At 43.4% G+C, this 21,234-nt stretch overlaps 1 protein-coding gene across 18 annotated transcripts in view; it reads left to right on the forward strand.

The window, feature by feature from the left end:
- Positions 1–4,979: 4,979 nt before the first annotated feature.
- WNK1 (WNK lysine deficient protein kinase 1) overlaps positions 4,980–21,234 on the forward strand; it is a 239,269-nt gene continuing 223,014 nt past the window's right edge. For 3 of the 18 annotated variants that reach the window (XM_089671781.1, XM_089671780.1, XM_089671783.1), the window contains exon 1: positions 4,980–5,907. In XM_089671781.1, coding sequence (XP_089527907.1) covers positions 5,407–5,907 — 501 coding nt within the window. In that variant the 5' untranslated portion in view covers positions 4,980–5,406. The remainder of the gene's footprint in view (positions 5,908–21,234) is intronic. The other 15 variants (XM_089671778.1, XM_089671779.1, XM_089671786.1 and 12 more) reach the window with 9 other exon arrangements.

Genomic DNA, 21,234 nt, shown 5'->3' on the forward strand with positions numbered 1-21,234 from the left:
GGAGGAATAGTGCCCCATCGTTGGTATCAGTGGGAGGAATAGTGCCCCATCATTGGTATCAGTGACACCAATGATGGGGCACTATTCCTCCCACTGAGACTTGCTGACCCTGTTCTCGTATGGTGCTGCTGCAGCCAGCATATGTGGTTGCAGCAGCACCTCTACACAGAACACTTACCTGCTGCTCCGACACTCAATTTTCGCTGGGCCGCTCGGCTCCGCCCCCTCGCCGGTGATTGGCCGCCTGTGTGCCTTTCCTGAGCTACAGTTCTGGCGGCCAATCACCGGTGAGGAGGCGGAACCGAGCAGCCGCACGAACATCCAGTGGCCGATCTGAAGGAGACGCCGCGCTTCCTGGACCGGATCGTCGTGGGACTGGATCCAGGTAAGAGACATCAGCCCCTGCAAACCCCTGTACTTAATGCCGCAGCCCCCCTAACATGTGTACCGGCGTATAAGACGACCCCCGACTTTTGAGAAGATTTTCAAGGGTCAAAAAGTCGTCTTATACGCCGGCAAATACGGTAATTATACTACACCATGAGGATTCTTTTGCTTTTTGGATTATTTTGTCCTCTTTGAGGATAATTCATTATTTTACGTCTATATTTGGCAGTTTATCTGAAGTATCTGTTTGGTAGCTTATGCCTTGATTTGGGAATCCAGGGAGAGTGATCCTATTGGCGTCTATTTACATCCAGTGTATGGAGTGCACCGTATCCCTTCAAAGTCAGCAATAACGGAGTTCGTCATCCTAATCTGGTATCCGTACTATGCTTTTCTTGACCATCACTTAATTGTGGGGTGATATATGTCTGGTAAGTGGCAGTATTTTTTGAGGTGATGGTGGATACTCAAGGAAATCTATTTTTATTTATAATTTTTTTTTTTATATATATTTTTTTGCATATATATTTTTTTTTAAATCACATTTTTTTCTGAAATTATTTGAACTTTCATTTTTCACTAAAGACTTTTGTTTATTTAAGTTTTTTGCATATTATTGGACATTATAATTTTTTATGTACTATTTTTTATGGTTATTAGTACTTTCAAATATATAGTGCTGCACTTTTTTTATTTATTAGTTTTATGTATTGATACCTGCGATACTGTGCTGGTTGCTTTAATTTTATATTGTGTGGTATTTAATCACATATAGCATGGAAAATTCAAATTGTTAATTATTCAAAAATATGAACACTTATAAGAAACTGCATTTGGGACTTCCCAGCACCCACCCCTTAAACCGGACGCTTGGTCAATTGGTCTCTGGCAACACCCCCCTTGATGTCAGCTAAAAAAGAAATTGCAAGCTGATTTGAAAGCTCGGTTTTAACATCAACCAAGGAACACCTAACAGTACTTGAGAGTGCCATTGCACCATTTTTGCTTGAACAATTGGATTCTGTTGAAACCAAGGACTTCACAATTATTCTTCCTTTTCAAGTCCTTTTTAATTCTTTCTTGCTTTATGTTTTTTCCTGTAACTATTTTAGTTGCATCATTTTGATCTTTTCATTAGTAAACCCTATTTTGAAAAGTGTTAAAACGGTCTCTAAGGCTTTTAATGCAAACTAAAAGAATTCCTGTTTCTTGAAAAGTGCTACTGTACTACAAATCTCTGAACATACCTGTCTGTGGTGACAGTGCGTGCTGTAGATGGTTATTCTAAAATCATAGTTGTGAGCCCTCATGCACACTTGACGTTTTTACAGCTGCTGTTTTTGGCTTTTGACATTTTTATCAACAACTAGTAAACCCCCCAGGATGTTATCCTATGTGTCCATGCACACATAGACTGTAATCAACATTTTTTGGCTGGGACGTTTTTTGACTGGGAAAAAAACCCAGGACTAGTGGACTTCTAGAGGAGTTTTTTAGCTGTAAAAACGTTCTAACGCTGAAAAACGCGGCAAAGTCGCATTCCTGTTCAAATCACGTTATTCTTTGCAGTGCAATTTGCGTCCATACATTTTGTATGGATGCAAATTGCACCACAAAGCATAGGTTTGGATATCAGGAGCATTTTCATGTGTACAAGTACTTGTGAAAATACTTGGTATGGGCACCAATACCTATATCGGTACTACTTCTAACATGTTTTCCTGACACCAAGCAAAAACTAGTGACAGGGAAGAATCTCCAGCAGAAAGACAGCCTCATCTCAGTTCCTGTACGCTGTGTAGAGTGGCATGCATCCTTTTCCTCCAATCAGCTCTCAGAGCTACCCTCATTCAGCTCCGCAGCGTGTAATTTCAGTTCTCCCTACCTGCTTTTAAAAGCTGAGAGATCCTGTGTAAATTCTGCACTTTGAATGGATGTACAGAACAGATGGCTGCACATAAACAGGTAGGAGTATTTGTTCCATGTCAGTGTATCACCTGAGGCCAGTCACTTCACTGGGTATATGTAAGGGTTTACAACTTCTTTAATAATAGATAGGTTCTTGTAGCGACTGTAGCAGATAGTGTAATGCAAATCACAGTAAGGGGATGAGACCAGCACACTGTTGCAAACATATACACACATTTATTAGCGCAATGTCACATCAGTCAAATGAGCCAATGTTTGGGGCGATATAGGTTAAGGTGACAGTGACAACTTGCAATGCAATAAAACATGTATATATATACATAAGTGAACATACAGAACCAACTACGCACCCCCAGTTGTATCAAAGTGACATAATACTGCCTAAAAAACACCACAATGCTATGTTCAAAAAATTCAAGTGGTTATAAAGGCAAAAGGTTTTTACCTTAAAGTGTTACTAAATCCCGGACCCTGCGTTCACTATATGTAGTCTCCCACAGTACACAGAACATGGAAATGCAATTATTTTAGTAAATATAAACTGCTAAATACCTTTTCTCATCAGCAGTTAGAGCAGTCTTGTGACTTCTATCAGTGTCCAGCACAGCACTGGTTAAAGCTTGTAGGAGGAGTTTCTTTCTGCTCTAGGAGGATGTGAGAATGCAGAACCCCTGACCTCTGTCTGGACAGTGCTGATTGGCCCTGTGCTGATCACATGCACTCTCCAAAGAAGAAAAAAAAACCCTCTCTAGCAATGCACACTAAACTGAGCATGTGCTGTGCAGAGTGGCTTCACACATATGTCTTATCAGGAGATAAGGGGTTGGCACTGGAAGATGGGGAGGATCAGAGAATTCAGGATCAAACCATATTTTTACACAATGCAGAGAATTAACCTCTTACATTCCACGTTTAGTATAACAAGCATGCTTTACTGCATACACAGACTAATTTTACTGTTGTGGGTTTAGTAACACTTTAATGAATTAAGGTAAAAAAACCTTCTGTGATCAGCTAAACCCCCCTAAATACTTACCTGAGCCCAAACTCGGTCCAACGCTGTGCCTGAGAGCAGCATTGCTGCTCTGCCTCTCCTCACTGGACATGGAGGCAGCAGCCTGTCTGAAATAGTTAATTTTTTACTGTTTTTCAGGGCATTCCAGGTGTTTTGGAAGGTCTCCTGAGGTCATCTTTAAAAAACGCTTCTAAACGCAGTATGCAAACACAGCTAAACAGACGTTTAACCTTTTCCAGCAGTCAGTTTCCATTGTTCAGAAGTGTTTTACAAACATCCCGTGTACATGGAGCTTTAGACAAAAAGGATAAATGCACATTTTTTTGTAGATTAAAAAAAAATCTGCATTTATTATTTATGACTGCAGGAGCCTGGAAAGCATTGCACTGATGATCAGTAGATCGCTGGCGCCATGCAGGTCTCCTGTAGACCTGTCAGAATATCTGCTTGCCATAGGGGATGTATGAGGAAGTAGATAGTCTGACAGGAAGCTTCAATGAACTACCGCGGCACTCCACAGCACGTTACATGTTCCCAAAGGTGAACTTATCCTTTACCAACAGGCTTTCAGACTCTCTTCCACCATGGGGAAGCCAGAGCATGTTTCCACACGGGGAGACCCTGTGTGACGGCAGCTTTGGAAGTAGTTCCAGCTTTCTAACCTGCCCCCCATGATTTTGCAGCAATCCTGCTAGGATGGTAATGACTTGAGAATGAAATGCTTATAACACCCGGCACATTCAGCTTTAAATATAAAACAAATGAGTACATCCAGATTGCAACCTGTTCCACCACAATAATCTATAGACATGAGACTGTGGCCGGATCTGACTGATGTCTCACACATACAGGCCCTCATCCCTTGCTGCTACCACTGACATCACCTCCCCACCCCCCCTCAGGGCAGGGAGCGGTATGAAGCCTGTGAACATCATCGCCTTGGAGGCGGTTCTACCAATCCCCTCCCATTGGGCGTGTCTAACCAAGCCCAAACCAAACAACGGGCGTGGACAAGCCTTTGTCACATGCGGCGTGGAGGGCGGAGACTCGTTTGTGTTAGTGGGCGTGTCCCGGCTGGCGCTGCGCCCTTCGGAGGTGGTCAAATGCTTAGCGGGACGGTGTGTGAAGTGGGAGCTGGGGGGCGTTCTTGGAGCCGCACCGCTTCACTTCGCTCTGGGGCGCGTTCCGTGTCACAAGCTTTGGGCGGGGTTTTTCTAGCGGGCGCGACTTTAGACTTCAGAAAATTGAGGGCGGGTGTTCAGTTGCCTAAGTGGGCGTGACAGATAATTGAGAATGCTCTATAACATGCTGGGGGCGGGGATTTTTAGTAGGTGTGGTTAGGCTTGGAGGAGGGTTTCAGTCATCGGGGAGGCGGGGATAGAAGTTGAGTGAATAGTGGGTTCATTGATCAGAAATTGTCATCGGTGGGTCGGAGCGTGATTCGGGCTTTACTAATATATACAGAGCACGCGGGAGGGGCAGTGATTGCCTTTTCGTGGGCGTGGATAGCTTCGAGGCGACCTGTGACGGAAGAAAGGGGCGGGGTCTTCGGCCAAATCGGCTCGGTTGTGTTCTGTCACAAGCGGAGGGGTGGGTATATCAAAATAAATGGGCGCGGCTGGGTAGAGGCGTCTTGTGACAGACGAGCGGGGCGGGCTCAGTCAAAGTTGGAGATGAAATATCTGTCACAAGCGAAGGGGGCGGGTAGTGGGCGCGGCCTAGTCTGCAAGAGATCCTATGGTAGAATTGTGCAGAGAGGGATAGGGTTTTAGTGGGCGGGACCAGGTCGGGAGGACAACATCGATAGGCGAATAGGATTGTTGGTGGGCGTGCCTCGGCGCGCGCAGTGTGTGTCAGAGTTCCGTCGCGCGCTGTGCGCGCCATTCAGCCCGTGAGGACAGTGAGGGGGAGGAGGGTGCGCGACGATTCTTGTCAGGAGAAGAAGCCGCCGCGTCTCATGTTCCGCTCCCAGCATGGCCAGTGAGCTCCGGCCGTGGGAGCCGACTGACAGCCCACTGCCCGCCCAGGGCCCCGACCCCCGCTGAGAGGACTCTCTTCCTTCTTTACGGAATACAATGTCCCTCGCCCCGCCGCGGCCTTCCAATGGCTCGAGCTCGGACAGCTCACTGGCCCCTCGGGAGGAGGGCCAGAGCCGGCCCGACGAGTTCCGGCGCCGCCGCCACACCATGGACAAGGACAAGGCCGAGCACCGCTTCTTCCGCCGCAGCGTCATTTGCGACTCCAATGCCACCGCGCTGGAACTTCCTTCCTCCAACCAGCACTGTATCGCCGGCTCCCCGCCCGACTCCGGCCCGGCCTCCCCTCCCACCGCGCCCCCGGAGGAGGAGAGCTCCGAGCCCGCCGCTTCGGCGCCCGTCGTTCAGGTCTCCCGGCCGGCTTTGGCAGAGGAAAGGCCGCCAGACGACAACGAGGAGCTTGAGACCAAGGCGGTGGGCTTCTCCCCGGACGGCCGCTTCCTCAAGTTTGATATCGAGATTGGCCGGGGCTCCTTCAAGACTGTCTACAAGGGGCTGGACACGGAGACCACCGTGGAAGTGGCCTGGTGTGAGCTGCAGGTGAGGGGGGGTGATGGGAACCGCCACACGTGGGGGGTAATGACGTGTACAGTGTGCGACATCAATTCATGGGAGAGGGTGAGAGGTCACCGGAGGAGGGGGCTGAGGAGTGACAGGGGGGTATGGAGGCCTGCTGATGAAGAATGACAGGATTGTATGGAGGGGTGACAACGAAATGGGGGTGATGGATGATAGCAGGGTATTTAGACCTGGGGTGCAACATGGGGGAGGGGGGTAAAGAATGGCAGAAGGGTATAGAGGCCTGAGGGATCACAACATGGGTGAAGGATGACAATAGGGTGTGGAAGCTTGAGGGGGTTCACAACATTGGAGGTGAAGGATGTCAGGAGGGCATGGAGGACAGGGGGTTGACAACATGGGTGGTGAAGGATGACAGGAGGGTATGAAGGTCTGGGATTGACAGCATGGAAGTTGAAGGATGACAGGAGGGTATGGAGGCCTGGGGATCGACAACATGGAAGGCCAAGGATGATAGGAGGGTATGGAGGCCTGGGGATCGACAGCATGGAAGGCCAAGGATGACAGGAGGGTATGTAGGCCTGGGGGTCGACAACATGGAAGGCCAAGGATGACAGGAGGGTATGGAGGCCTGGGGGTCGACAACATGGAAGGCCAAGGATGACAGGAGGGTATGGAGGCCTGGGGGTCGACAACATGGAAGGCCAAGGATGACAGGAGGGTATGGAGGCCTGGGGGTCGACAACATGGAAGGCGAAGGATGACAGGAGGGTATGGAGGCCTGGGGGTCGACAACATGGAAGGCGAAGGATGACAGGAGGGTATGGAGGCCTGGGGGTCGACAACATGGAAGGCGAAGGATGACAGGAGGGTATGGAGGCCTGGGGGTCGACAACATGAAAGGTGAAGGATGACAGGAGAGTATGGAGGCCTGGGGGTCGACAACATGGAAGGTGAATATTGACAGGAGAGTATGGAGGCCTGGGGGTTGACAGCATGGAAGTTGAAGGATGACAGGAGGGTTGACAACTTGGAAGGTGAAGGATGACAGGAGGGTATGAAGGCCTGGGGTTGACAACATGGAAGGATAACAGGAGAGTATGGAGGCCTGGGGGAGACAGCATGGGAGGTGAAGGATGACGGGAGGGTATGGAGGCCAGAGGGTTGACGGCTGAGGGCTTCTGTAGTATTAGGAGGAATGACAGAGGCGCCTGTTGTCTAGAGGGATGACATACAGAAGTTTAAAGGATGAGAGCAGTGGGGTCTGTGGCTTCCTGAGGCATGAAGGATGATGGGGGAGTCTGTAGTGGTTAGTGGCCTGAGCAATGACAGTAGTGTTTGGAGTTCTATGGTTCTGTGTTGCATAGAAGGGTGAAAGTAGCGAGGTCTGTAGCTTCTTGGGGTGTAGGTTGGAGTCTGTAGCTTGAAGGATAAAGGCAATGGAGATCTGTAGTGTGTAGAGTCCTGAGGGATGGCAGCAGTGGAGGTCTGTAGTGTGGAGGCATGAGAGATGACAGCAGTGGAGGTCTGTAGAGGCCTGAGATGACGGCAGTGGCGGCCTGTAGGTTGTAGAGGCCTGAGATGACGGCAGTGGCGGCCTGTAGGTTGTAGAGGCCTGAGATGACGGCAGTGGCGGCCTGTAGGTTGTAGAGGCCTGAGATGATGGCAGTGGCGGCCTGTAGGTTGTAGAGGCCTGAGATGACGGCAGTGGCGGTCTGTAGTGTAGAGGCCTGAGAGATGACGGCATTGAATGTTTGTAGAGTAGAGGCCTGAGAGATGACCGCATTGAATGTTTGTAGAGTAGAAGCCTGAGAGATGACCGCATTGAATATTGTAGAGTAGAGGCCTGAGAGATGACCGCAGTAGATGTTTGTAGAGTAGAGGCCTGAGAGATGACAGCAGTGGCAGTCTGTAGGTTGTAGAGGCCTGAGAGATGACAGCAGTGGCAGTCTGTAGGTGGTAGAGGCCTGAGAGATGACCGCATTGAATGTTTGTAGAGTAGAGGCCTGAGAGATGACAGCAGTGGCAGTCTGTAGGTGGTAGAGGCCTGAGAGATGACTGCAGTGGATGTTTGTAGAGTAGAGGCCTGAGAGATGACTGCAGTGGATGTTTGTAGAGTAGATGACAGCAGTGGCAGTCTAGAGGTTGTAGAGGCCTGCTTAAAAAGGTGAACTATGGCCTAGTGGTCACCAACATGAGGGTGTGGTCTGTGGCTTGCTGACATTTACAGGGGCTTTGTCTATGGTTGGTTTGATTTGTCATGTTTGTGCTATGTGTGCAGTTGATTATCATGGAGTGTGGGCAGTGTCTGTAGTGTGATTACTATTGTGGGCAGTATCAAAAGTAAAGACTGTTGAGAAAGTTAGGATGTGAGTAATATACGTAGAGAGTAGTCAGTGAGGGAAGTGATAATTGTGCAAACGATCATTGACAGGAATGTGCTGTGTGGACACAAATAGTAGGACTGTTGAATGTAGGTTGAATTGGGGTCTGTGATGTAAGCAATATCAGGAGTGGAACCTTGTGTGTGAATGCCAGGTGTGATAGATACAGCCAATGTGGGAATGGGGTTAGGGTGCACAGTGAAGCTAGTAGTCATGTCCTGTGCCAGCGGAGGACTCAACAGAAGTGCTGTGTGGGGAGAATCTTTCAAAACTAGGACATCCAGAATCTGGAGCAGCTGTGCATGACAACCAATCGGCTTCTATCTTGAGCTTGTTCTGTTTTTTTGTACAAGTTCCTTTAGATTTACAAAAACCATATAATTTGAGGATAAACATAAACACTTTCAAATTGTATGCAGTCAGACAGGCCCTTGCGCTGCATATCTGAAGGTAAATCAAAAGGAAATTGAACCAGAAAATTGTATAATGTGTGGCCAACTTAGTGTTTCTTTAAGTCTTGTTTCTTTTGTTTTTTTTTTTTAAACAGAGCAGCCTGGATCCTCCTCTTCACAGGTTCCAGTGCTCCTGGCCCCTCCCCCACCTGTTGGGTGCTCCACCCCCCCATAGCAAGCAGCTTGCTATGGGGGCCACCAGAGCAGGTGTGCTCCCAAGCTGTGGCTCTGCGTATCCATTCACACACACAGCTGTGACCTGGCCCCACCCCCCTCCTGATTGGCTCACTGGCTGTGATTGACAGCAGCAGGAGCCAGTGCTGCCACAGCCAATCAGGAGTGAGAGTTCCAGGAGATTCGAGGCTCTCATAGACAACGCTAGACCAGGATGGGGCACATGTGAGTTTTTGGGGGTGGGGGCAGCTACACACAGTCTTTTACCATCATGCATACAGTGCATGATGGTAAAACATCTTGAGCCTTTAGAACCACTTTCAGGCTTTGAAAATGAAAGTTGGAAGCTGATTGGTTGCCAGGCAGAGCTCCATATCCTGTCTGCCCCAGTTTTGATATATTCCTCTTAGTGTGTGGTGTGTACAGTAGGTTGTGACTGTTTTGTTCACAACTGGTTAATTTGGTATGTCATGTGAGTAGTTACAGGTTTGGAAACTGATCACTGGAAGATGACACAATTTGTTTGCTCATAAATTGCATACAGCAGTCATAGTAATGTAAGCAGCTTGCTGGAGCTATTGGGTAGCTCCAGCCAGCTGCTGAATGTGATCAAGTTTTTTAAACACAGAGAATTTTTAACTATAACATATATTAAGTCCATACTGTTTTTTCATGTTTTCTTGAAAGGGGTGTTGTATGCCCGCAGATAGGCGTCGATACACTTATTACATATGTGAATTAAAATCCTTGGACTCTAATCCTCTTGAATGGAGCTTTGATTTTTAGACTTGCACATTTCATCCCCTGGTGAGAGTGGTTTGTCAAAACCTTGTACTTTTTTGGGTTCAGCCAATATTTGGGTACTAGATTTCTTCTGCAGGTAAATAAATAGAGGCCTGTAATATCTGGATAAACATAATTGGACAGCAGATGTGTTTATGTAACTTAAGCAGGCCATAGATGGGGAAAAAACTGGCCTTTTTTTTTTTTTTAAACGAAAAATCAGTCGTTCAATCAGCCGACATTACCATTATTGGTAAAAAAAAGGTCGGCTGATTTTCGTCCTGTCTACGGCCGGCAATTATATAGAATATATGCAGAAGAAGAGGAAATAGAATATGAAGAAGAGGAAATAGAATATGAAGAAGAGGAAATAGAATATGAAGAAGAGGAAATAGAATATGAAGAAGAGGAAATAGAATATGAAGAAGAGGAAATAGAATATGAAGAAGAGGAAATAGAATATGAAGAAGAGGAAATAGAATATGAAGAAGAGGAAATAGAATATGAATAAAAAGAAGAAATAGAATATGAATAAAAAGAAGAAATAGAATACGAAGAAAAAGAATATGAAGAAGAAGAAATAGAATATGAAGAAGAAGAAATAGAATATGAATAAAAAGAAGAAATAGAATATGCAGAAGACGAAGAAATAGAATACGAATAAAAAGAAGAAATAGAATATGCAGAAGAGGAAGAAGAAATAGAATATGAAGAAATAGAAGAAATAGAATATGAAGAAAAAAAAGTTGCAACATTGTATCTATTTGTATCCATTTCGGATACAGATGTTTCTATTTGCATACAAATTGATACAATGTTGCTATACTTTTAAAGGTCAAATATGATATCGGACTGATTTTCTATTTTTCTTCATATTCTATTTCTTCTTTTTATTGATATTCTATTTCTTTTTCTGCTTGATATTCTAATTCTTCTTTTTATTCATATTCTATTTTTTTTTAAAATCCGCAAAAAGGTCAGCCGATTTGTCTATAATTGCCGCGAAAATCGGCCGAACGACAAAATTGGCCGACGATTTTTCAGCAGGGGCAATTTTTTAAAAGTCTCAAAATCACGAAAAAACAGCCGACAAATTTCCCCACTAACGATCCGCATATCGGCCAAATCTTTTTTTTTTATTGGTCGAAAATTCGGCCACTTTATCGCAAGTCTATGGCCCGCATAACCAAGATGTCATTAAGAATGGAATTTAACTCCTGAACAATGTTAAATGTTCTAAAGTCTTGAGGTTTTTTACTTTCATCCATTCTGTGCATGAATTTAAAAAACCTTCTGTGTGCAGCAGTCCCCACAGCCACCCTTGCTGTGGACTCTCTTCATTGGCTGAGACAGCAGCTGGAGTCATTGGCTCCCACTGCTGTCAATAGCACCTAGTGAACTAATAAGGGGAGAGAGGGGGTGGGGTTGAGCCATGGCTCTGTGTGTTAATGGGCACACAGAGCAGCATTTCATGAGCATGCCTTCTCTGGTGTCTTGATAGCAAGCTGTTTGCTCTGGTGGCACCCTACAGGAGGGATTGGCCAGGAGTGCTGGCGGGGGACCACAGAAGAGGAGGATTGGGGCGAGGCTGCTCTGTGCAAAACCCATTTAAAAAATAAAGCTGAGCCTTTAGTTTAGGTTTAAATGTGATTTCTCAACCCTACCCTGAAAATACAGGGGTCCTATAAATTGCTTGAGAAGTCAGTCTCTGAGTCATGATTACAACAAATACTTTGTCCTGGATATGTGAAGGTTACATGGTAGCTGCTCATGTTTGGTTGGGTTCAGGTTTAAGTTGAGATCTTTGTTATAGAGATGTCACACCTGGATGACTCTCATTGTCATATAGTTCTGAAGGGTGCAAGCACATTGCATCATTCCTGTCATTTGACATGTTTCAGAAATTATTTTATCATGTCAGTTCCCAGTTTTTTTTAAATCCGACATCAGATATAAAATCCTGAAAATCTAAGTAGACTTTCTTTAAAAAAAATCAGACTAAAACCCTGTTAGTTGTAGCAACTTATGAGCTTCTGACTTTCATTATCTAGCCCACATTTACATTGTCAAATGGTTGAAGCGATTGGTCGTTCTGGGTATCACTGGTCTGTTTTAGACACACCATTTTTACAATGGCCACCTAGTAACACATTGTCAATAAAATGATACGTCTTAAGCAGTTTGAGGTGAAAGACCAGGCGGCAAGCAGCTGAATTCATGTTTAAGAGCTTGTTCGGATCATGAGGTTTGTCCAAGCATGTGCATTTTTTGTTTTTTGCACGTTCCTATATAGCCCATTCATTTTAATGGCTTATAGCAGACATTTTTTTTAATTGAGCAGCGCCAAACTGCATGGTATTGCAATGCCATGCTTTTTTTCCTGATGCGTGAGGTTGTCATTAAAATAACACCCATATTTGTCTGCAGAAAGCAGCATGTTTTTTGCCCATTCCTCCTTCTAACCCAAAGACAGTTATACCCATCTGAGTCCCCCTATCCATGGTCATCATTAATCCAGCACCATACGTTAACCCTCGGCTGGCCTCCTTAACTCCTCTCAGTCTTGTATCATTCTCCCACTGGATCCTAAAAGAACCCTTCCACTGGGTGGCCATTAGAAATTGTCCATGTCTTGCAGGCAGTGATGTAGACATCAAAAAGAAGGATCTCTCTAGGAAGTAAACAGGAGGAGGGCATGGCACTGGATGATGTGACCGTGGCTGTAAGTGAAAACTAGGATTTAACAAATTTTTTTTTTTTTCTTCAGCGCTCAAAGGGGTTAACTGGGCTTTAACTGATTATTCAGTTTTTTTGCTAAGCAGTTTACTTTAATGCTTATGTTGGATTCTGGCATATGAGGTGGTTTCCTACCTAGTTAGATGAATTTTTAACCAGTTTACAACAGAATGCAGAGTCAGGTTGATGGCATTTGTATTTTGTAACTAATCTAACGGGTTAGAGTTTTCTGCTTAAGTATTTTCATTTTAAGAAAAAGGAGGGAAAGGGGTGGTCATTTCCCTTTGCGCTACCAAGGGTACTTTGTGCAGTATGTACACCTTTGATTGATCCTTCATATAATACATATGAAGTGCTCTCAAGGGGATTGAGTACCATTTGAGGGGATAAAAAAAAGCAACAAAGTAAGTCCTGGGAAAAGTTAAATACTCGCACATGTCTTTCTCAGAAGAATGCTTACTTTAGGCTAAGAGGAAAGTGCCTTAAGGGCTTTTTCACTCACTCTGGTGTGTGTGTGCGTGTGCGTGCATATCAGTGCTTGCATTTTTTAATACTTGCATGTCATTTAAACTCTATAGGGTTGATTAAATAAAGGCAAATACTGTACAATTTGCAGAGGAAGTTCCCCAGATCTTAGTGATTGAGGTGAGGCTCTACTGACTTCCATCATTCTATCATGCTAGAAAAAAATATGCTTTACTTTTCCTTGCATGAGTTTGGGTAATCTTTGCACAGTGCAATGTCACCAAATTCACTCTAAGTTCTGTGAAAAATTCTTGGGAATGGTGACAGTTTGCCAGTGACAGGATCGCTAGAAATACAGTGAGATTTCTCTCTGTTTCTGCCCATATGCTAACAAAGGGGTTTCGGCAATGTTCCATGCCAGCTAGGAAGTAATACTGTAGAGGAAAGTGGAAGGCAGTCCCTGATGATTCTACAGGTTCAGTTTTTTTTTTTTTTTGTAAAATAAACATGTCTACTTACCTACTGTCCTCCGCAGGCTCTCCTGGCTCCTCGTTTGTCAGGAGCCAGGAGAGCAGCAGCTTGCTATGGGGGTACCTGCTGCTCCCTGTTTCCATTCACACACAGAGCTGCAGCTTGGCCCTGCCCCTTCTCCTCATTGGCTGACAGGCTGTGACAGGCAAAGAGCAGGCAGAGACAATGACAGCCGAGGCTGTCATTCACTTTGCAGGATCACGATGAGGCTCAGGGAAGTATTGAGGAGGATGTTGCACACAGTAGGTTTTTTACCTTCATGCATAGAATGCATGAAGGCAAAAACCCTTCAACACTGATGCGGTGAGGATTTTGCAGTGTCTTCTGTGTGAATTCTGCACCGCATCAGAATCGCACCCAGTTCATGTGAACCGCTGTGGGTGTGTATGTTAAGTTAACAAGACCCCGAAATCGGTCGGCAAAAGTGGTGCGATGTGCAGAATCTGATCGCATAGGTGTGACTGCCCATGCAATCCGATTCTAGTGCGGACCAAACAAAGGGTCCTGCACCTTTTTTTTTGGTGCGGGTGCGTGCGATTAGAGCCATACAAAATGTATGGCTCCAATTGCACCGCACACATCGCATGTGATTTGCACAGGAATGTGGTGCGGTTCCTGTGCAAATCACATGCGATGTACCGCACCGCCTATGTGTGAACTCAGGCTGACAACCAATTTAAACAATTACTTGGAATATAAATGTCAGTTGATAACGTACAGAAATAAAGCACTGTACATTTCCACGGTGTTTATTATACTGAAACTCTGTCCTTGCTATTTCCTGTGACTAATTTCTTTACTGTTTTTAATGTGGCATATGCCTGCCCACAAGTTTGTGCGTTTTGTTATTTGCTTCGATACTGCTTGCCATTATTTTGGCTGCAGCATTTATAGTAAAGGGTAGTTATTATGTTAATTATGTGCACTGGTAAGTAACACTGCATTGCAGTAAGTGCATTTTTCAAACTTTGTGATAAATTGTTTAATGCTGGCATTCTAAAAAGCTGTAAACTTTGGGTAATGCATCTGTCTGAAGTTTACAATAACATTAAGTCTTATGTGAGGTACACACTAAGTTTTTTTTTTTTTTTTTTTTTTCCGTTCAACCCAGTTGGCTGGGCGTAAATAGACTTACAGATCACTGTACTAACACAGTTCATCTTTTTGACAGAAGCCGGTCCTGAGACAAGCTTCTGTCAGAAGGAGCTGTTACATATGGGGCAAAAGTTGGCTGGTTCCTGCTGCACGGACCATTTTTGGCCTTTGTGTACCCAGCATTAATGTAAATCATCAAGGATACAAATTGTCTGCATTATTGTACTTGAAGCAAAAACCTCTTTATCAGCTTTATTTGATGGGTCAGTTTGTTTCTTTTCTTATCAGTTTGTTTCTTTTCTTTGTTTCTTTATCCTTTGTGAGTGAAGTCCTTTTTTCCTATCTTGGTTTGCATTCTTTGTTAAAAAAAAAAAAAACTTCTTACCTCATTGGCAGTGTTCCAATTTGTTCAGTGGTTTGCTTAACCTATTCATTGCTACAGATTAGCAGGGCATTGTCCTTGTTTGACATAAAATCCATTTGTTAAAACCTGGATTTACCAACCCTATAATAGCAAGCCCCAATGTAGGTTACTTTAAATTGTATATTTAGGCTACATGCAAACAGGCGTATGAATTTATGTTGCAGATATGCTGGATTTTTTTTATGTGAGTGCGAAGAAAAAGTCTCAATATCTCATTGTATGTACGAGTGTTTACACACATATGGCATAGAGTGTAATAGCATTCTACTGGTCAGAATGTTGATTTATTCTGGAAATTTAAATACATTTATGCTCATACACATTTGTCTGTAAATTATGTTTTTAGGCTCTTCTTCAAACACAGCTTTGGTGCTTTCTTTTTTGGCCTCTAAATGCTGCTCTTAACATACTGGTCCAAACGGCTGATGTCCATGGCCACAAGTTAACATAGAACTGCATTTAGAGGCAAAAAAAAGTCACGAGACCGTAAAGATTGAGTACAATTTAAAAAAAAAAAAAAAGCAGTGCATCTTTTTAATACATACATATTTCCCTGTATTTTCTCTTTGAAAATGTTTCAAGTACAGAAAATTACCTGTTGATCCTGCTGAAAATTCAAGGAGCTTCTAAGGGTTTCATGCACATTGGACTCTCCCTAGACGCCTTTCTGGCAGCAGGAAAATGATCGAAGCTTGTAAACGCGTGTACCGCATTTAGCAGCATGAAGCACTTGGCGTTGATTGATTTCATTGGGCAGAATACTAATTTATTGATGAATCAACGCTCAAATTCTAAATGCACCTAGTGTTAACATGCATTTAGACTTGTTTACACTTTTTTTTTGCCACGTCAAGATGTTTTCTGCCAAAACTCTCGTCTGAACACGATTCTTCTGTGTTCAAGAGAAGAACATTTACTGCCTCTAATCTCTGGTAAAAGCATTAGTGTGCATGGACACATAGGGGTAGATAGACTAAAGGCAAATCTACTGTGCACTGCAAGAGCAGTTGCTCCAGAGCTTCGTAAATGAGGTAAAGCTTCACTTTGCAAAGAACACCCAATCACATGCAAGGAAAATAAAACCGCATTTTTTCTAGAACATGATTGGATGATAGAAATTAGCAAAGCTTTCCCTCCGATCTAGAGCAATTGCACTTGCAGTGCACAGACTATTTGCCTTTAGTAAATCAACCCCATGGGCTTTTTTTAGTTGTGTTAAGGGATTTTGGCAAAAAACTTGAAAATATGCAAAAAATGTGAGTTTAGGAGCAGCAGTGTGCATAATGTGAATATCACACACAGCAGCTATGCCCGCCCATCCCTTTTGCTGCCCATTCACGAAAGCCTTTGTATTTTGTTAATGTGTTTACATAATACCAAGGCTTCTGTGGCTGGGCAGGCATAGCAGCTGCAGTGACTCTACTGTTGAAGATGCAGAGGTCAGAAGGCTCTGCATTAGGCTCCCAGAAATACATCTATAGCTTCTTCCTGGAGTACTGTAAACCTGTCAGATGTAAATAGTATAGATACGTCCAGGAGATGTCATGCACCTTCTTGGACTTTAGCCTTTTGGTTCTCTTACTCATAACCAGTGGGGTAAGGCCCTGTTTACTATAGTGGGAAAAAAAAGGTTGCTAATGCGCTTGTGGATGTATCAAATATTCCCAATAATCACTTGCAGCAGTCCTGCATTGTGAACTTATAAACACAAACTAATAGATAACCATATGGACCGCCATGGCTTCAAGTAGTGCCTCGGGACTGAGAAAGTAAGAGTCCATTCACACTGTCCACATTAAAACAAAGGCTACTGCACTATAGGTAAACAACCATATGGACCACATATAATAAGTGCAAAAATCAACATAAATTGTGAAAAGTAATAGACAGAATGAAATAAATTCAGTCCCAATAAGTGAAAAAATGGTGCAGAGTGCTGATATTCTACTGTCAATTTCTTGATTGGGAACTCCTTTCACAACTCAACAGGTGCTCCACTGTGCTCAGAATAGTGCCCCACATGGACGGACACTCACCATCATTCTATGACCACCGATCTCTAGAGGATGGTCATTTGCTCTTTTGGGACTATCCCAGTGAAACAGTGTTGCTAATAGTAACCACTTTTGCTCCAAGTGAGCTGTATTTGTTACCAACTTTCTTCTCTCCTCCACAAGCAGCATGGACAAATAGTCAGCATGTATACAGAAACAAAAGTAGACCTCCCATAGTGTAAAACCGCTTTTATGTTAACTATGGGGAAATTACTGCAAATATTACACTCACAAAAGAAGTGTCCATAACCTGGCACCTGGTGTACTCAGCCTTGTTGCTTGTGCAGTAAGAAAATGGCTGCCACTATGGTGGTTAGTCCTCCAGGCGGCATACGTTCCAAAGGGTGGATGTAACGTCAGTGGAAGTTGCGTCATCAAACCTCAACACGTTTATTACAGGGTTCAATGAAGTAGAAAGGTGTTTTAGAAAGTACTGGCCCATATTTACTGTGTAAAGATCCTACACTTAAAGCGATACTCCTAAAGAAACCAGTATTGGTATATAGATGAGCTCCTGGTCTTAGAACCAAGCTGGTAAATAACATTCCAACCCCTTCCAAAAAGCTCTCCTCCTTTCAGGAAGGGTTTTTTTTTTTTATAGATGCAGTAAATGTGGCCCATGTAGACATACTAAAATGCTGCCAAAGAAAACTACCACGTTTATGTCCTGCCAGACCTATAAACAATATAATATCAAACCAATTATTACCTGCCAGACTAAATTTGTTCCCTGCATGTTGCAGTGTACCTGTGGGTACCAATATATAGGGAGAACCATCCATAAACTCACTAAAGGAATTAGTGAACATATTGCTAATATCAAAATAGGCTTCCCAAAACATGGCGTCACTGATCATTTCAAGATGGTACACAACAAAGATCCATCACCTTTCCTTTTTTGCTATAGATAAGATAGATAAACATTGGAGAGGGTCTCGCATGACTAGAGAAATTTCTAAAAATGAAATCGTGGCTTTGTGAGCTCAAGACTTTGACGCCAGAAGGGTTAAATGTGGAGATAGATTTAAACTATTTTCTGACTAATTTTTAATGTTGAGTGGATTAAGTTCCATAATTTTATTTAATATTTTTTATTATTGTTTTTCTTATTAACTTAGTTTATGTATATGGTTATTCAGATTTGGTTTAATTTTATGTATATTAATTTGGAGGGGATCTCTCCTCATTACATTAAGGGGAATCTAACATCTGCTCTTTAGAATTTAGTTCTAAAAGCCTGTTAGCCCAGTTGTATCTGATAACACTGACTGTACTCAGCGATGTTGCAGTTTAGAATGTCTAATTATAAGTTAAAACAATTGACATTGGTAAAGCTGCATTTTAGCCAATTAATTGGCTAAGCGACTGTAAGGAATAATTACCATCCTCAAAATGGCGGATCTTGCACTTCCTGAAGATCTAATGATTGAAATGTGTCGAGGTTTGATGACGCAACTTCCGCCGTTGTCACATCCGCCCTTTGGAATGCACGCTGCCTGGAGGACTAACCACCATAGTGGCAGCCATTTTCTTACTGCACAAGCAACAAGGAGTACACCAGGTGCCAGGTTATGGGCACTTCTTTTGTGAGTGTAATATTTGCAGTAATTTCCCCATAATTAAAGTAAAAGCGGTTTTACACTATGGGAGGTCTACTTTTTGTTTCTTTATACATGCTATTTGTCCATTCTGCTTGTGGTGGAGAGGAGAAAGTTGGTAACAGATACAGCTCACTTGGAGGAAAAGTGGTTACTATTAGCAACACTGTTCCACTGGGATAGTCCCAAAATTGCGAATGACCATTCTAGAGATAGGTGGTCATAGAATGATGGTGAGTGTCAGTCCATGTGGGGCACTATTCTGAGCACAGTGGAGCACCTGTTGTGTTGTGAAAGGAGTTCCCAATCAAGAAATTGACAGTAGAATATCAGCACTCTGCACCATTTTTTCACTTATTGGGACTGAATTTATTTCATTCTATTACTTTTCACAATTTATGTTGATTTTTGCACTTATTATATGCGGTCCATATGGTTGTTTACCTATAGGGCAGTAGCCTTTGTTTTAATGCACTGGGGAATGTATGTCTTTGTTAGAAAACAGTGGTTTTCTGTGTGTCCTATTCACACTACAAAGCAGTGATGAAATGCAGACTTGCTGCGTTTTATCACAGCATTCAGGCAGGGATTACATGCCACTGTACTGTTGTGCAGTGACTGAAGTGTCACTCTATGTACCTCAAATAAAGTTGACACAAAAAGGAACTGGTGTGATGTGCTGAAATGTGCATCATACCCCCATATCATACTGGTGACTTGCTGCAGCTGGAATGGGGAGCTGCCTGTACACCTAACTGCTGCAGTTTAGTGTGTGGACAGTGTGAATGGACTCTTACTTTCTCAGTCCTGAGGCACTACTTGAAGCCATGGTTTCCTTGCTCTGATCATAGCCAAATATCCTGAAATAGTTTTATGCAGTTTGAAGTCAATGGCTCTATAATACTCAGCTTTTAATTGTGATATAAACCAGCAGTTTTAGATTTGCAGTTGGATACAAGCCATAAAGGATTGAGTTGCATAGTGCAGTCTGTTATTAACAGAAGCATTAATCCTGATGGAATGACATCTGAATGAGACATAATTTTCTGTTTTAGGAAGGGTCTTCTGTGTTTAGTATCTACATTGGTGTCTGGTGTAAAGGGACAGTTTGTACTGTGTATCACTTCTTCTTGGTGTTTGAGACCAATATTCTTATCCTGATCATCCCGTTTCTAGCTGGTTGTGTCACTTCAGGAAATAGTATTTTCTTGACAAGACAGACATGTTGAGGAATGTACTCCTGTGCTGTGCATTACCTCTTTACACATCTTTGTGCAGCTATGGAAGATACAGCTTGATATTGAGGGATGCTTCACAACTGCGTGCTTTGGTAAATATTTGGCAAATGGCTGCAGTGAAGTTAAACTGCCTCTCAACTCCAGTGAATGATAAAGACTCTAGCTGTTGGTCTCCCCCGGACAAACATTACATCACCTATTTATCTGTGCAGGGTGTGGTTTTTGTGGTGACAGCTGTGGCTTGCGTACAAAGGAAGGTGACCAATCCATCATAAGAGGATCTGGAAGTGCTGAAGGAAGCTGAACGGATGTTAGTTTCCTCATTAGTAGAAGCATCAATAACTCTCAAACAATGAATGAAGGAATCGGGCAGTTGTGACTAAAAGTCAATTTCCGCCTTGTAAAAGCGTACAGTGGTACTGTATTGTTTTGGACAAGCCCCAGGTGTCTGCTAGGTCTTTGCTTGCTAGTGAGTCAGTCTCCAGTTTCAGTCTACTATTTGTCACTTTGTAGATAAGACCTAAATGCCATTTTCTGGAATTCAAAACTGTTTAGAAACCTGTACTTTTGTATAGTCTATAATGAATGACTCAGTGTTTGCAGTGAACTGTTCGCATATCTGAGGGTTCCTGTGTGGTAATCATGGGTATTCTATAGTACATGATGTCTGAGTTACATTTCTAGCATTCTTTAGTTACTGAAAGTAGAGCAAAAGTAGTTCATGGTTTAAAAAAAAAAAAAAGTGTATATATATCTACTCTCACCAGCCACTTTATTGGTTACACCTTGCTAGTGCCAAGGAAATATCCCCCACACTATTACACCACCACCACTAGCCTGAACCATTGATACAAGGCAGGATGGATCCATGCTTTCATGTTTACCCCAAATTCTGACCCTAACATCTAAATGTCGCAGCAACCAGTCTGTCCATTCTCCTCTGACATCAGCAAGGCTTTCATCCACACAACTGCCCTCACTGGATATTTTGGACCATTCTCTGTAAACCCTAGAGATGGTTGTGTTTGGAAAATCCCAGAAGATCAGCAGTTTTTGAAATACTCAGACCAGCCAATCTGGCACCAACAACCATACCACGTTCAAAGCCACTTAAATCACCTTTCTTCCCCATTCTGATACTTGGTTTGAACTTCAGCAAGTTCAGCATGTGATTGACTGATTAGCAATTTGTGTTACCAAGAAATTGAACAGGTGTACCTAAAAGTGTATATGTTTTAGAGTTTAGCATTGAGTCAATTAAACTCCTGTGATATTGATCTGGTCAGTTAAGTAGCAGAGGGGGTTGTTAATCAGTTCCAGCTGCTTTGTTGTTAATGAAATTAGCCGGTGCACTAAGTAGGCAAAAATGAGACAACCCCCAAAACAGGAATGGTTTAACTGGAGGAGACCACGG

Source organism: Staurois parvus, unplaced genomic scaffold (assembly GCF_062004578.1).
Source record: "Staurois parvus isolate SC_StPar_1 unplaced genomic scaffold, SC_StPar_1.0 ptg000114l, whole genome shotgun sequence".
Taxonomy (NCBI): Eukaryota; Metazoa; Chordata; class Amphibia; order Anura; family Ranidae; genus Staurois; species Staurois parvus.